Source organism: Pelobates fuscus, chromosome 5 (assembly GCF_036172605.1).
Source record: "Pelobates fuscus isolate aPelFus1 chromosome 5, aPelFus1.pri, whole genome shotgun sequence".
Taxonomy (NCBI): domain Eukaryota; kingdom Metazoa; phylum Chordata; class Amphibia; order Anura; family Pelobatidae; genus Pelobates; species Pelobates fuscus.
Genome location: NC_086321.1, coordinates 1,759,587 through 1,776,876, shown reverse-complemented (window position 1 = coordinate 1,776,876; position 17,290 = coordinate 1,759,587). Strand labels below are relative to the sequence as shown.

General features: G+C 45.9%; 1 protein-coding gene across 4 annotated transcripts in view; it reads right to left on the bottom strand.

Moving 5' to 3' along the window:
• The window catches only part of TPM2 (tropomyosin 2), an 80,607-nt gene that overhangs the window by 36,868 nt on the left and 26,449 nt on the right, over positions 1 to 17,290 (bottom strand). For all 4 annotated transcript variants that reach the window (XM_063453524.1, XM_063453522.1, XM_063453523.1 and 1 more), the window contains exons 3-5: positions 12,426 to 12,559; positions 5,692 to 5,809; positions 2,998 to 3,068 (exon numbers count right to left, since the gene is read on the bottom strand). In XM_063453524.1, the coding sequence (XP_063309594.1) occupies positions 2,998 to 3,068; positions 5,692 to 5,809; positions 12,426 to 12,559 (323 nt within the window). The remainder of the gene's footprint in view (positions 1 to 2,997; positions 3,069 to 5,691; positions 5,810 to 12,425; positions 12,560 to 17,290) is intronic.

Below are 17,290 nucleotides of genomic sequence, written 5' to 3'. Positions count from 1 at the left end.
GTCTACTGCACCACCCTGATCTATAATTTTAGTTACCCAATCAAAAAAATCAATAAGATTAGTTTGGCATGATCTCCCTGAAGTAAACCCATGTTGTCTCTGATCTTGAAATCCATGTGTTTTTAGATGTTCAACAATCCTATCCTTTAACATGGTTTCCATCACTTTCCCCACTACCGAAGTAAGGCTTACTGGCCTATAGTTGCCCGACTCCTCCCTATTACCTTTCTTGTGAATGGGCACAACATTCGCTAACTTCCAATCTTCTGGGACTACTCCTGTTATCAATGATTGGTTAAATAAATCTGTTAATGGTTTTGCTAGTACACCACTAAGCTCTTTTAATAGCTTTGGGTGTATTCCATCAGGTCCCATTGACTTATTTGTCTTTACTACAACATACATTGCAATGTGATAATAGACTGTGTACGCGAATTTACCGAAATAATATTTTATCCGAACGGCATGGAAGTCCAGTGGTGTTCGTGAAGTTGAGTAGCCTATTTTAGTTCCAGGCACTCGACGACCAAACACCGCTAGGCTTTCGTGTGAAAAGATGGCCGCCGCCACATGTTCGGTATACGAACAGCGGCCACCCGCAAAACCCATTAAATCACTGTGGATACATTGTTGCTCTCGTTAATGGGAGACACACAACCTCCTGGTGTGGTCTCCCATTCAGTAGTTTTATTTGTTTCACGAACAGTAGATTACAATACTGTTCGTGGAACTGCCATTTGAATGCTCATGGTTTTCGTGCCGCTATCATACGAATGCTCCCTACCGCATACAAAGCAGAACATAGAAAAATTAACAGATTCACTCAGGCTTTAGTGTCCAGAAGTGGCTGGTTTTGCCACAGTATACAGTGTGGGATAATGGTATACCCAGTCTGTATATGGTGTATACAGAGTGAGAGAATGATATACCCAGTCTGTATATGGTGTATACAGAGTGAGAGAATGATATACACAGTCTGTATATGGTGTGTCCAGTGTGAGAGAATGACATACACAGTCTGTATATGGTGTACACAGTGTGAGATAATTATATACACAGTCTGTATATGGTGTATACATTGTGAGAGAATGATATACAAAGTCTGTATATGGCATATACAGTGTGAGAGAATTATATACTAAGCATACAAACTATGTATATCATTCTCTCACACTGTATACACTATATACAGACTGTGTAGATACCACAGGGTGTGTGGATAGCCGGGATGAATGGTATAGTACACAGGGAGTGTGAATAGCTGGGATGGATGGTGTAGTACACAGGGAGTGTGGATAGCTGGGATGGATGGTGTAGTACACAGGGAGTGTGGATAGCTGGGATGGATGGTGTAGTACACAGGGAGTGTGGATAGCTGGGATGGATGGTGTAGTAAACAGGGAGTGTGGATAGCTGGGACTGATGGTGTAGTACACAGGGAGTGTGGATAGCTGGGACTGATGGTGTAGTACACAGGGAGTGTGAATAGCTGGGATGGATGGTGTAGTACACAGTGAGTGTGAATCGCAGGGATGGATGGTGTAGTACACAGGGAGTGTGAATAGCTGGGATGGATGGTGTAGTACACAGGGAGTGTGGATAGCTGGGATGGATGGTGTAGTACACAGGGAGTGTGAATAGCTGGGATGGATGGTGTAGTACACAGGGAGTGTGGATAGCTGGGACTGATGGTGTAGTACACAGGGAGTGTGGATAGCTGGGATGGATGGTGTAGTACACAGGGAGTGTGGATAGCTGGGATGGATGGTGTAGTACACAGGGTGTGTGGATAGCGGGGATGGATGGTGTAGTACACAGGGAGTGTGGATAGCTGGGATGGATGGTGTAGTACACAGGGAGTGTGGATAGCGGGGATGGATGGTTTAGTACACAGGGTGTGTGGATAGCTGGGATGGGTGGTGTAGTACACAGGGAGTGTGATTAGCGGGGATGGATGGTGTAGTACACAGGGTGAGTGGATAGCTGGGATGGATGGTGTAGTACACGGGGAGTGTGGATAGCTGGGATGGATGGTGTAGTACACAGGGAGTGTGGATAGCGGGGATGGATGGTGTAGTACACAGGGAGTGTGGATAGCGGGGATGGATGGTGTAGTACACAGGGAGTGTGGATAGCGGGGATGGATGGTGTAGTACACAGGGAGTGTGGATAGCGGGGATGGATGGTGTAGTACACAGGGAGTGTGGATAGCTGGGATGGATGGTGTAGTACACAGGGAGTGTGGATAGCTGGGATGGATGGTGTAGTACACAGGGAGTGTGGATAGCGGGGATGGATGGTTTAGTACACAGGGTGTGTGGATAGCTGGGATGGGTGGTGTAGTACACAGGGTGTGTGGATAGCTGGGATGGGTGGTGTAGTACACAGGGTGTGTGGATAGCTGGGATGGGTGGTGTAGTACACAGGGAGTGTGATTAGCGGGGATGGATGGTGTAGTACACAGGGAGTGTGAATAGCTGGGATGGATGGTGAAGTACACAGAGAGTGTGAATAGCTGGGATGGATGGTGTAGTACACAGGGCGAGTGGATAGCTGGGATGGATGGTGTAGTACACAGGACATGTGGCTAGCAGCGATGGGTGAGCTGTATACAAAGGTTGTGGCAAGTTTGGATGGGTTGGGTAGTATAGAGGGTGTGTCCTAATGGGATGGGTGGGACAGTACAAGGAAAGTATGATCAGCTAGGATGTTCTAAACAAAAAGTGCACGGTTGGGTGGTACACAGATGGCCTGGCTAGCTGGGGTGTATAGTACACAGAGGGTGTGGTTAGGCGAGTGGTACACAGAGGGTGTGGTAAGTAGTAATACGTGATACAGAGGGTGTGGCAAGCAGTAATGAATGGTTAGGTTATCGGTACTAACTTGCTGCAGTAGGGACTGGCCAATGAGCCTGGCGGCTATTTGTGGTCAAACCAGTTTCAGATAGCCATTTGTTTGCCACCTGATTTACCTGCTATAATAGATGGGCTCACTAACCTTTCAGCTACCTCAGCCCTCTCTTCAGATCGTTCCAGCTCGGTCTCAAGAATAACAAGTTTTCGGGCCACCTGTGCAGAAAATATAGGAGCAGTGACTAAATTAACATAAACCAGGATTCCATATTCAAGCAGCATGCCCTGAAATCCAGAGGCACCACTCAATTGTCTGCACTATTGTATCACTCCATCATCTCATCCCCAGGTATCACTCCATCATCCATCCTCTCCTACCCGGCTATCACTCCATCATCCATCCTCTCCTACCCGGCTATCACTCCATCATCCATCCTCTCCTACCCGGCTATCACTCCATCATCCATCCTCTCCTCCCCGGGTATAACTCCATCATCCATTCTCTCCTCCCCATGTATCACTCCATCCTCTCCTCCCCAGGTATCACTCCATCATCTCCTCCCCAGGTATCACTCCATCATCTCCTCCCCAGGTATCACTCCATCATCTCCTCCCCAGGTATCACTCCATCCTCTCCTCCCCAGGTATCACTCCATCCTCTCCTCCCCAGGTATCACTCCATCCTCTCCTCCCCAGGTATCACTCCATCCTCTCCTCCCCAGGTATCACTCCATCCTCACCTCCCCAGGTATCACTCCATCCTCACCTCCCCAGGTATCACTCCATCCTCTCCTCCCCAGGTATCACTCCATCCTCTCCTCCCCAGGTATCACTCCCCATTATCTCATCTTCTCCCCATCTTCTCCTCCCGAGGTATCACTCCATCATCTCCTCCCCAGGTATCACTCCATCATCTCCTCCCCTTGTACCACTCCATCCTCTCCTTCTCAGGTATCACTCCATCCTCTCCTTCCCAGGTATCACTCCATCCTCTCCTTCCCAGGTATCACTCCATCCTCTCCTTCCCAGGTATCACTCCATCCTCTCCTTCCCAGGTATCACTCCATCCTCTCCTTCCCAGGTATCACTCCATCCTCTCCTTCCCAGGTATCACTCCATCCTCTCCTTCCCAGGTATCACTCCATCCTCTCCTTCCCAGGTATCACTCCATCCTCTCCTTCCCAGGTATCACTCCATCCTCTCCTTCCCAGGTATCACTCCATCCTCTCCTTCCCAGGTATCACTCCATCCTCTCCTTCCCAGGTATCACTCCATCCTCTCCTTCCCAGGTATCACTCCATCCTCTCCTTCCCAGGTATCACTCCATCCTCTCCTTCCCAGGTATCACTCCATCCTCTCCTTCCCAGGTATCACTCCATCCTCTCCTTCCCAGGTATCACTCCATCCTCTCCTTCCCAGGTATCACTCCATCCTCTCCTTCCCAGGTATCACTCCATCCTCTCCTTCCCAGGTATCACTCCATCCTCTCCTTCCCAGGTATCACTCCATCCTCTCCTTCCCAGGTATCACTCCATCCTCTCCTTCCCAGGTATCACTCCATCCTCTCCTTCCCAGGTATCACTCCATCCTCTCCTTCCCAGGTATCACTCCATCCTCTCCTTCCCAGGTATCACTCCATCCTCTCCTTCCCAGGTATCACTCCATCCTCTCCTTCCCAGGTATCACTCCATCCTCTCCTTCCCAGGTATCACTCCATCCTCTCCTTCCCAGGTATCACTCCATCCTCTCCTTCCCAGGTATCACTCCATCCTCTCCTTCCCAGGTATCACTCCATCCTCTCCTTCCCAGGTATCACTCCATCCTCTCCTTCCCAGGTATCACTCCATCCTCTCCTTCCCAGGTATCACTCCATCCTCTCCTTCCCAGGTATCACTCCATCCTCTCCTTCCCAGGTATCACTCCATCCTCTCCTTCCCAGGTATCACTCCATCCTCTCCTTCCCAGGTATCACTCCATCCTCTCCTTCCCAGGTATCTCTCCATCCTCTCCTTCCCAGGTATCACTCCATCCTCTCCTTCCCAGGTATCACTCCATCCTCTCCTTCCCAGGTATCACTCCATCCTCTCCTTCCCAGGTATCACTCCATCCTCTCCTTCCCAGGTATCACTCCTCCCAGGTATCACTCCATCCTCTCCTTCCCAGGTATCACTCCATCCTCTCCTCCCCGGGTATCACTCCATCATCTTGTACCACTCTTGTACCACTCCAACATCTCCACCCCAGGTATCACTCCATCCCCTCCTTCCCAGGTATCACTCCATCCTCTCCTCCCCGGGTATCACTCCCTTGTACCACTCCAACATGTCTACCCCAGGTATCACTCCATCCTCTTCTTCCCAGGTATCACTCCATCCTCTCCTTCCCAGGTATCACTCCATCCTCTCCTCCCTGGGTATCACTCCATCCTCTCCTCCCTGGGTATCACTCCATCATCTTCTACCACTCTTGTACCACTCCATCCTCTCTTACCAGGTATCACTCCATCATCTCCTCCCCAGGTATCACTCCATCATCTCCTCCCCAGGTATCACTCCATCATCTCCTCCCCAGGTATCACTCCATCATCTCCTCCCCAGGTATCACTCCATCATCTCCACGCCTTGTACCACTCCATCCTCTCCTTCCCAGGTATCACTCCTCCCCGGGTATCACTCCATCCTCTCCTCCCCTGGTATCACTCCATCCTCTCCTCCCCAGGTATCATTCCATCCTCTCCTCCCCAGGTATCATTCCATCACCTCCGTCCCTTGTGCCACTCCATCATCTCTCAACCATTGAAGACCCCCGCCCCTCCCAGATATTGTTCCTCAGGTTTTACCTCTTCATACTTGCGGTCAGAGTCCTCTGCAATGTGTTTGGCTTCTTTCAGTTGTTGTTCCTGATCATGCATCTTCTCCTCATCTTTTGAGGCTCTATTCTCAATGACCTTCATCCCCCTGGAATATATTGAACAATCACATATTATACTGCAAGTATCAGAACCTGCTTTATATACCCCATGTAATATTCACACACCATGCACTTAGTTCATGGGGTATCACACCCAGCTCTACATACCCCATGTAATATTCCCACACAATGCACTTAGTTCATGGGGGTATCACACCCAGCTCTAAATACCCCATATAACCAGGGGAGGACTGACCATATGGGCTCTCTGGCCGGGTTCCGTGATTTGGTGCCCTACGCACCATGAACCACGGTGGCCATCTCCACTATGACGGGGGTCTGAGGCCTGCCTCTCTCATTAAATACAGGCCTGGGGAACATACTTTAAACTAGAAGGGGCTCCAGTTTGTCAACGGACTCCTCCATGTAGCATTACAGCTTGAGGAGCTGCACCAACCAAGAAGATGATGATGCAGCAGCATCCATATTTAAATGTGGCAAGTGCCAGTGGTGTCTTAAGCAGGCGAGCCGCTGGGGCCTGGATGTCAGGGAAGGGAATCAGCAGAACAGCCAAAGTAGGTAAGATTCGCCTTGAGACTATATCATTTTTTGTAACTATTATTCATTTTGGGTGAGGTTTAATGAGGTACAAGGTTTATAAAACATACTAGTAAGCAATTCCTTTTATAAACCTTGTACCTCAATAATATTAATGGCATACAGTTCCATGAGGAGAGGACCGTTTTCCCCTGTATAAGTACACAGCCACAAAATAGGTTAAAGTGTTATAACTTTACTTAGATTAGAAACCAACCTCGCCACTGGGCCCTGGAGAAGCCTGTTTGCTAGCCTCCTACCTGCTGACTATGGCCCCTGGGTTATTTGGGGCATATTGTACTTTATATTGCTGCTACTGGCCCTTTAAAATCAGCGATGGACAGATTGGGACTTTTGGGACTACTGTCCCTTTAAGACTGTGAAGCATATTCTAGTGTACTGCCTGTAATATTGTATATGTATTCATGTGTTAAGTTTAACCTGGGTGATATGTATGCAGCATTCACCTGATTGTTCGGTAGAATCACTCCATTCATTATATTGAGTGAAACTACCGAACAACCAGACCACCCAGGACTAAGTGTGCCTCCAATTACAGTTTGCAACAATGTTGCAAACGGGTAATTGGCAATCAGTGTAATGTATTCTTTGTCCTCTGGGTGGCCGCCATTCGGGAAACAAACACGTGGCGGCGGCCATCTTAAACTACCGAACAGCGGTGTTTTGCCGTCGAGTGTCTGGAACTAAAATCGGACACTTGACTAGGCAAACACCGCTGAGACCTCCATACTTCCAGAAATTCGTATAGAAACTACCGAATGACCCGCCGTTCGGTAGAAAGAACCCCACAAACAAGGGAATTCATTCAAACCCTCTCCAGGCTCTATAACACAGGCAATTCGCCTGTTTTCATTCCCTTGTTTGTGACCGACCGCCAAAATGCATGGAACTGTTTTCGGATACTTTACCCATGCGGTCGGTCAAATCTTTGGAACCCCATATCTCACGAACCGTTCATCCGAATTACTTGAATTTTGGATATGTTGTCCCCCTGAATAAGGGCTATCCAGCGATGCTGGATTTAAAGGTGTACCCCCGGGTTTTGGGGTACATCCAGAACTTGGCTGAAAAAGTGTACCGGATAATTGAGTTTAATGTTATCTGAGGGGAGGGGATGTGTGGGCTGAACCATGTATGTGATTGGTTATTTTATGCCTCCCCCTGGGTGTGGCCTGTATGTGGATTAGTGTAATAAAAGCCAGGCTGGATGAGCCAGTCCAGAGTTCCTGTTTAACCCTCAAAGTGATGTGTCGTCTCATTATTGGGGGGAAGGATTTATTGAGTGCTGTTCCAGTTGACTGCTAGGAGTACAAGCCTATTCGTATGGTTCCTATTCAATGGTCTACAGCATTCATATGCTTGGGAGAATTTAAAAGGTTTCTCGGATTCGGTGATTGTGGTGTCTGCCAGAGTGCTTGGAGTCCTCAGGAAGCACTAGGAGCATCCATTAACGGAGGTACTCAGTCGGGGTGCCAGGTGATCCGTTACAGATTAGTTTTTTTTTTTTATATAATTTCTCCTCAGCCCCCATGTCACGGTTTATCAAACGGTCTGTCATTTTATTTTGTAGTTTGTCGCAGTGTGACACCCGTTGGTCTGTCTTGCAGTGCGACACCTGTCGATCTGTGTAGCGGATTAGACACTTACCAGCTACGTTTATTCCCGTATTCGGATGTCCGTACCCCCCCCCCCCCCCCTCCTTTTACAGTACTGTGTCTTTTCCCCAGTTATTTCAAGTGGTTCCTCTTTGGCCGTTTGGGAGACTTCAGACAAATGGCATCCATTTGTCTCCTGAACGAGGACCACCACCATTAGAACGTTGACACCAGCGGTGTGAAAACCGCAAGGGAAAATATTAATGAGTGCTTCCCATGGGTGGCCGCCATTTCGTATAACTGAACACACGGCAGAGAGAATGGCGGCCATCTTGTCTCCCAAACGAGGGCAGCTGTACTTGGTCGTCGAGTGCCTGGAACTCTTTTTGTTCCACCACCATTAGAACGTTGACACCAGTGGTGTGAAAACCGCAAGGGAAACAATTAATGAGTGCTTCCCATGGGTGGCCGCCATTTCGTATAACTGAACACACGGCAGAGAGAAAGGCGGCCATCTTGTCTCCCAAACGAGGGCAGCTGTACTTGGTCGTCGAGTGCCTGGAACTCTTTTCGACTAGGCTCTCGCGTGAACAGCGGTAAACTTTCGACCGCTACCCATTCCTGTTCCCGACCACCTACACAAACGGCGTTCGGGAGATTGGTATTACTGAACATGGGGAGCATTCGTATCCCGAAAGCTAGAGATTCCCTTGTATGGTTTCACGAACGGAGACTTGCCAGGACACCTAATTCTCTGGAACTCTTTTGGGCTAGTGCCTCGTGACTGGCCGGTCAAAACTGCATCACGATGGCATTCCTGTTCTGCCAAACTGATCCGAGTGATTCTTGGATATGTTGGTCACTCAGATTGGGGCTATCAGGGAATGTGCTTTTTGTGGGGTTCCTTTGTATGGTCGGGGCACTTTTGGGGTACAGGATATTTTGTGGATTTTCTGTGCCTGGGAGATAATTAAATTAGTAGAGTTTACGCAATTATCTCTCGGAGACAGAGGATCTTGGGATTGATACCCCTGCATTTTCTGCTTGTGAAACCCCTTGCATGGGACTGGGCATAAAAGCTGTGTATGTGTCAATAAAATTCAGTTATACCCCCAGAACTGTGTGTTGTACAGTTGCTGGGGAGGTGGCAGATTATTTTACTGTGCCTGACAGCTCCATTGGATTATTTGACTTGTTCCTGACTGTACTCTGGTGTAACCAGTGGAGTTGAGTCTCTGCTAGGACTAGGGCTCCGCTACAGTCTGTTTTGCAGTGTGACACCCGTCGGTCTGTTTTGCAGTGTGACACCTGTCAGTCTGTTTTGCAGTGAACAGCATCTGTCTCTCCACTGCAGCCTCTACCTCGCCACCATAGCATCTATTCCCCAATTCCAGCCTTCAACCACCCACTACAGCCTCTGTCTCCCAACTGGAGCCTCTATCTCGCCACCACAGCACCTATTCCCCCATTCCAGCCCTCAATTACCCACTACAGCCCTGTCTCCCCACTGCAGCATCTACCTCACCATCAGAGCACCTATTCCCCCATTCCAGCCCTCAACCACTGTGACGGACCGCCTGGCACCCCGCCTGAGTGCCTCCGCCAATCGATGCTGTGGCAAAACCGACCTCGCCACGTGTCCTTGGAAGGGGCTGCTTTCCCGCCTCTTGCCTTTGGACTATGGACCCGACTTTATGTGAATGTGTTAACCCAGATAGCTATGCCATTCGTGTAGTTAAAGACTTCGGCTCCATGGCAATTGAACTGTGTGAATAGGATCTGTGAGCTATTCGGTAGTTTTGTGCGCTCAGATCCCAGCTATCTGGGGATATGTGACATGTCTGTGTTTTATGTATAAAATGTGACTTTGTGTATTTTATAGTATTTTAATTCTTTGTGCTCACCATGTGCATAATGGAGTCTTGTCTCTGTCCTTGGAGATAATTGAATTACTTCTCAATTATCTCCAGGATAGAAGACTCTGAAACCGGTCTGGGCCAGATGGCCATGTGCCAGCCAGGGCCCAAAAGATACTTTTACTAACTTCTTAACCCCTGGTCTGATTCATGCCATGTTTTAATATGTTGTTCCCCTGAATGGATTGATTGTGAATATGTAATTTTTATGTGAATTGGATGGATTGGATGGTTTTAGAGTTATGAAAGTTGGGTAAAAAGTATGTTTTAACTGTATGTGTAATCGAGTTTCCTCTCAGGATAAGGGGAGGGAATCTGTGGGATGTAACTGTGATGTGATTGGTTGTTTTATCCCTCCCTGTGGGCAGTCCTGTATTTGCAACAACTGTAATAAAAACCAGGCTGGGTTTGCCAGCACCTGAGACCACTGCTTGTCCCTCAACACGGAGCCTTGTCTCGTTCTTGGGGGGATTCACTGTATGCTGATAGAGACTGATTGCCAGGAGTGTAAGCCGCTTGGGAGCTTTTCCTGTTCGTCTGCTAGCAGCTATTTGTGAGGTTCCAGTTCGGGAGTTGGAGTGCTATTTTGTATCCAGTTCGGGAGTTTGGTGTTCTGCTGTGCCTGTCTCAGAAAGGGGATTATCGCCTAAATGGATTTTAACCCCTTGTCTGCTGAAACGGTCCGTTACAGATGCTTCCTAGTATCCCGAGTACTTCCAAGCACTCCACCAGTTACCATAAGCACTGTAGACCCTTAGCCGTCGTAGTTTGGCTGGGGTCTTGCTGTCCTCCACCCACCCTGGACCCAGCTTCATACATTTTACTTCAAAACATACATTTTACAAAAACCCGAAAGTACCCCCAAAACACATGGAAACCCCACAAAAGTCATATTGCCTGATAGCCCCGATGTGGGGGACCACATATCCAAAAATCAGATCGGTTCAGGGGTTCGGGATTTCCATGGAAGTCGTAATTTGACCGACTGCACACGAGGCTCCTGCCCAAAACAGTTCCAGAGAATCAGGGCTTGCGGTCGGTCTAGTTTGGTAGTTTAAAAACCAAACAAACTACCGAACATATTCAAGAGTCTTACCCTGGAGCTTGTTCCCCTCATCCAGACGAACAATTCCACCAAACAGTGCCCTTCTAAGTTGTGTAGAACCGAACGCAGGTGATGATGGAAGTCCAGCTGTTTTCGCAAGTTTCTGTGTCCGATTTTAGTTCCAGGACCAAACACCGCTGCCTGAGTTCATGTGAACAAGATGGCCACCACCTTGTGGTCGTTCATGCGAACAGTGGCCACCAAGACAAACAATTAGAACACTGCGGTTAGAATCGTTACCAAGTGTTAATGGGTGTGGCGGGAACGCTGCCTAACTGTGAATTGCCTTGTTTTATATGTGTGGATGTGCCCTCCTAGAATGTGTGTTTCCCCTCTTTAATATTCCTCTTTCTGTCATTTTGACCATAAAATCCTGCAATATACCTTTTGACCATCCAGGGGCGCTCTCGCGCACGGAGCCCCGTGCACCGGACCACCCCGATGTCCAATTTAGAACATTTACTTAGAATGTTCACACCTCATTAGCGAGGTGTGTTCAAACAGGGTTTCACGCCCTATCTTCTGACTGGGCCGCGAAACCCCTCTCCTCCCCGAGCACCGATTGGTGTAGCCAAGTTTCGCACCCTTTCTTTGGATTGGGCGGCGAAACTCCTTCCTCCCCCTAACGCTGATTGGCGTGATTTGGTTTGCGTCCTTTCGGCTGATTGGTTTAGACGCGAAGTTTGAATTCGCCAGGCTAAACCAAGCAACACCATGGATGTACAGAGCCTTGAGCCCCAGATTTTCGACGCTGATATCTCCAGCTCTGTACATCTGATTGCCTAGGGATTCTAGGGGGCACCCGGGGCTATTCATCCATATAAATAGTAACCCTGTACCCCCTTCCTGTGCCCGGGCGCCGAGCACCAAAGATCACCCCCTTGTAATGTGTACTCATGCGTGCCCCTGTGTCCTGTTAGTATATCCCAGAGCGGGAGATGGTTATCTATTCCCCAGCCCCCTCCTGCGGGGGTCTGTGCATAAAAAGCTGTGTGCCCAAATAAACATTGTCAAAGTTATACCCTGGAACTGTGTCACGTCCAGTTACTGGGGAAATGGGTCTGACCTACTATCTCTAAAAGGGGGTAACCAGCCGGGTTACCCAGGTCCCGCTACAGTGGGGTTTAACAAGCTCCCGGGTGGTCTCTGGTTCGTGTGGCTGTTCGGTTCCCGAACCATATAATCCCAATTGCACAAACAAAGCCTTTTTAAAGTATTTAGTATTTCTATAGCACAAGGACGCACATGTGGGTGGGGCTTATAAGGTTATAGGTTGCAAATTGGCAGGCACAATAGATCTCCTATTGCCTGGGGGCCCTATGGGTTGTCAGTCCCCCCAACATGTAACATTCACACACTCTGAACTTAGCCCTTATCAGCAATAAGTAATTTTGGCATAAACATAACCGTACATTGAGTGGACACTTACCGCTCACTTTCATCAACTGCCTTCTCTGTCTCCTCCAGTTTCTGCAGGGCGGTGGCCAAACGCTCTTGTGCCCGGTCCAATTCCTCTTCCACCAGTTGGATACGCCGGTTCAGAGAAGCGACATCTGACTCAGCCTGTGCAAAAAGGCAAACATAAATGTCAAAAATATAGAAACTTCTTTCTATGAAAATAGGAGCAATATCATGTGTGGATGTATAGCAGAGGGAGTAACATTCTGCATGTAAGTGGCAATACGTGCATCTGTGTATATTAAATCGTGCAGTATACGTGAATTGAGGTATGCTTAGCATGGTAAATAGTGTAATATCCGTCAATCGAGGAATGCTATCCATGGTAAATAGTGTAAAATCCATCAATCGGGGAATGCTATACGATGGTAAATAGTGTAATATCCGTCAATCGAGGAATGCTATCCGATGGTAAATAGTGTAATATCCGTCAATCGGGGAATGCTATACGATGGTAAATAGTGTAATATATGTCAATCGAAGAATTCTATACGATGGTAAATAGTGTGATAAACGTGAAAGGGGAATGCTATCCGATGGTAAATAGTGTAATATACGTGAATCGGGGAATGCTATACAATGGTAAATAGTGTAATATACGTGAATCGGGGAATGCTATACAATGGTTAATAGTGTAATATACGTGAATCGGGGAATGCTATACGATGGTAAATAGTGTAATATATGTCAATCGGGGAATGCTATACGATGGTAAATAGTGTAATGTACGTCAATCGGGGAATGCTATACGATGGTAAATAGTGTAATATACGTGAATCGGGGAATGCTATACGATGGTAAATAGTGTAATATATGTCAATCGGGGAATGCTATACAATGGTAAATAGTGTAATGTACGTCAATCGGGGAATGCTATACGATGGTAAATAGTGTAATATACGTGAATTGAGGAATGCTATATGATGGTAAATAGTGTACTATATATGTAACGAGGTATACTATACGATGGTAAATAGTGTAATATACGTGAATTGAGGAATGCTACACAATGGTAAATAGTGTACTATATATGTAACGAGGTATACTATACAATGGTAAATAGTGTATTATACGTGTAACAAGGCTGGGTGGCCGGCGTTCGTACAAACGAACACGTGCCCATTTTGTTTAGCCGGACGCACTCACCGGTGTTTTGTCGTCGAACGCCTTGAACTGTTTTCGGCTACTATTTCCACGAACACCGCTGAGACTTCTACCTTCCGATTGTTCCGTTCGTGCGTTTCCGTTTGTGCAATTTGTACTTTATTTGAAGGAGACCGCACAGCCTAAATCTGTGGAACTCTTTTGGGCATGAAAGCCATGCTTCCAGTCGGTCAAATATGACTTCCATGGAATGTGTGAACCCCTGCTCTGATCTGGGTGATTTTTGGATATGTTGTTCGCCCAGATAAGAGCTATCCAGGGATGTATGATTTATGGGGATACATTCTTGTTTTAAGGTGTTTCTGTGTTTTGGGTAAAACTGTATATTTTCTGCCTGTGGTAATTAAGTTAGCCCATTGTGTTTAGTAATTATATCACAGGCAGAGGGGAGGGTTTGTGTGCCTTAGCTGGGAGTGTCTGACTGTACTGTACTGTGTTGATTGGCTGTTGTAACTTTGTGTCCTGTGTACCACAAGGTCCACGTGGGTGGTAACCTTGTGGGAAAATCTGTATATAAGAAAGTCCTGTGTGCTCATTAAACCAGTTCTACTTGACCCTCAACTCGCAGCCTTGACTCGTGTTTGGAGGGGACAGCTGTAATCACTACAGGGATTGCTATGCTCTCCATGCTCCCTTGGCTTCACTGAGCACTTGCAGGAGCTTGTTCCTGTTCCTGCTTCGATCACTGGAACCTGGAGCCTTGTCATAGGTTTAGGGTGGGTAGGAGACGGCGAGACCCCAACCAAGCTGCGGCGGTTCATGGGGTCTGCAGTGCTTATGGTGTCTGGTGCGGTGCTGATGGTCCTTGGTGAGCACTAGGAGCATCCTTTCTACGGTCCAACCTTCAGCTAGCCTGGGGCAACCATAACACTATACAATGGTAAATAGTGTAATATCCGGGAATCGAAGAATGCTATACAATGGTAAATAGTGTCATATACATGTAACAAGGTATACAATATAATAGTAAATAGTGTAATATACATGTAATGAGGTATACTATACAATGGTAAATAGTGTAATATACATGTAACGAGGTATACTATACAATGGTAAATAGTGTAATATACCTGAATTGAGGTATGCTATACGATGGTAAATAGTATAATATACATGTAATGAAGTATACTATACAATGGTAAATATTGTACTCTATATATAAAGAGGTATACTATACGATGGTAAATAGTGTACTATACATGTAACAAGGTATACTATATAATGGTAAATAGTGTACTATATATGTAAAGAGGTATACTATATTATGGTAAATAGTGTACTATATATGTAAAGAGATACACTATATAATGGTAAATAGTGTAATATACATGTAACGAGTTATAGTATACATTGGTAAAGAGTGTAATATACGTGTAATAAGGTATGGTACATGATGGTAAATAGTGTAATATATATGTAACAAGATATACTATATGATGGTAAATAGTGGGGATACGTTGTTTTGCGGTGTTTCTGTGTTTTGGGTAAAACTGTATATTTTCTGCCTGTGGTAATTAAGTTAGCCCATTGTGTTTAGTAATTATATCACAGGCAGAGGGGAGGGTTTGTGTGCCTTACCTGGGAGTATCTGACTGTACTGTACTGTGTTGATTGGCTGTTGTAACTTTGTGTCCTGTGTACCACAAAGTCCACTTGGGTGGTAACCTTGTGGGAAAATCTGTATATAAGAAAGTCCTGTGTGCTCATTAAACCAGTTCTACTTGACCCTCAACTCGCAGCCTTGACTTGTGTTTGGAGGGGACAGCTATAATCACTACAGGGATTGCTATGCTCTGCATACTCCCTTGGCTTCACTGAGCACTTGCAGGAGCTTGTTCCTGTTCCTGCTTCGATCTCTGGGAGGAATAGAGGTTCACCCACTGGAACCTGGAGCCTTGTCATAGGTCCAGGGTGGGTAGGAAACGGTGAGACCCCAACCAAGCTGCGGCGGTTCATGGGGTCTGCAGTGCTTATGGTGTCTGGTGCGGTGCTGATGGTCCTTGGTGAGCACTAGGAGCATCCTTTCTACGGTCCAACCTTCAGCTAGCCTGGGGCAACCATAACACTATACAATGGTAAATAGTGTAATATCCGTGAATCGAAGAATGCTATACGATGGTAAATAGTGTAATATACATGTAACGAGGTATACAATATAATAGTAAATAGTGTAATATACATGTAATGAGGTATACTATACAATGGTAAATAGTGTAATATACATGTAACGAGGTATACTATACGATGGTAAATAGTGTAATATACCTGAATTGAGGTATGCTATACAATGGTAAATAGTATAATATACATGTAACAAACTATACTATACAATGGTAAATATTGTACTCTATATGTAAAGAGGTATACTATACGATGGTAAATAGTGTACTATACATGTAACAAGGTATACTATATAATGGTAAATAGTGTAGTTTACATGTAACAAGGTATAGTATACAATGGTAAAAAGTGTATTATACGTGAATCGAGGTATGCTATACGATGGTGAATAGTGTAATATACATGTAACAAGGTGTACTATAAGATGGTAAATAATGTAATATACGTGTTTCGAGGTATGCTATACGATGGTAAATAGTGTACTATATTTGTAAAGAGGTATACTATACAATAGTAAATAGTCTAATATACATGTAACAAGGTATACTATATAATGGTAAATAGTGTAATATATATGTAACGAGGCATGCTATACGATGGTAAATAATGTAATATACGTGAATCAAGGTATGCTATATGATGGTAAATAGTGTACTATATATGTAAAGAGGTATACTATACAATAGTAAATAGTGTAATATACATGTAACAAGGTATACTATATAATGGTAAATAGTGTACTATATATGTAAAGAGGTATACTATATTATGGTAAATAGTGTACTATATATGTAAAGAGATACGCTATATAATGGTAAATAGTGTAATATACATGTAACGAGTTATACTATACATTGGTAAAGAGTGTAATATACGTGTAATAAGGTATGGTACATGATGGTAAATAGTGTAATATATATGTAACAAGATATACTATATGATGGTAAATAGTGGGGATACGTTGTTTTGCGGTGTTTCTGTGTTTTGGGTAAAACTGTATATTTTCTGCCTGTGGTAATTAAGTTAGCCCACTGTGTTTAGTAATTATATCACAGGCAGAGGGGAGGGTTTGTGTGCCTTACCTGGGAGTATCTGACTGTACTGTACTGTGTTGATTGGCTGTTGTAACTTTGTGTCCTGTGTACCACAAAGTCCACATGGGTGGTAACCTTGTGGGAAAATTTGTATATAAGAAAGTCATGTGTGCTCATTAAACCAGTTCTACTTGACCCTCAACTCGCAGCTTTGACTCGTGTTTGGAGGGGACAGCTGTAATCACTACAGGGATTGCTATGCTCTGCATACTCCCTTGGCTTCACTGAGCACTTGCAGGAGCTTGTTCCTGTTCCTGTTTCGATCTCTGAGAGGAAGAGAGGTTCACCCACTGGAACCTGGAGCCTTGTCATAGGTCCAGGGTGGGTAGGAGACGGCGAGACCCCAACCAAGCTGCAGCGGTTCGTGGGGTCTGCAGTGCTTATGGTGTCTGGTGCGGTGCTGATAGTCGGTTGAACCGTAGAAATATTACACTATTTACCATGGCATATTACACCT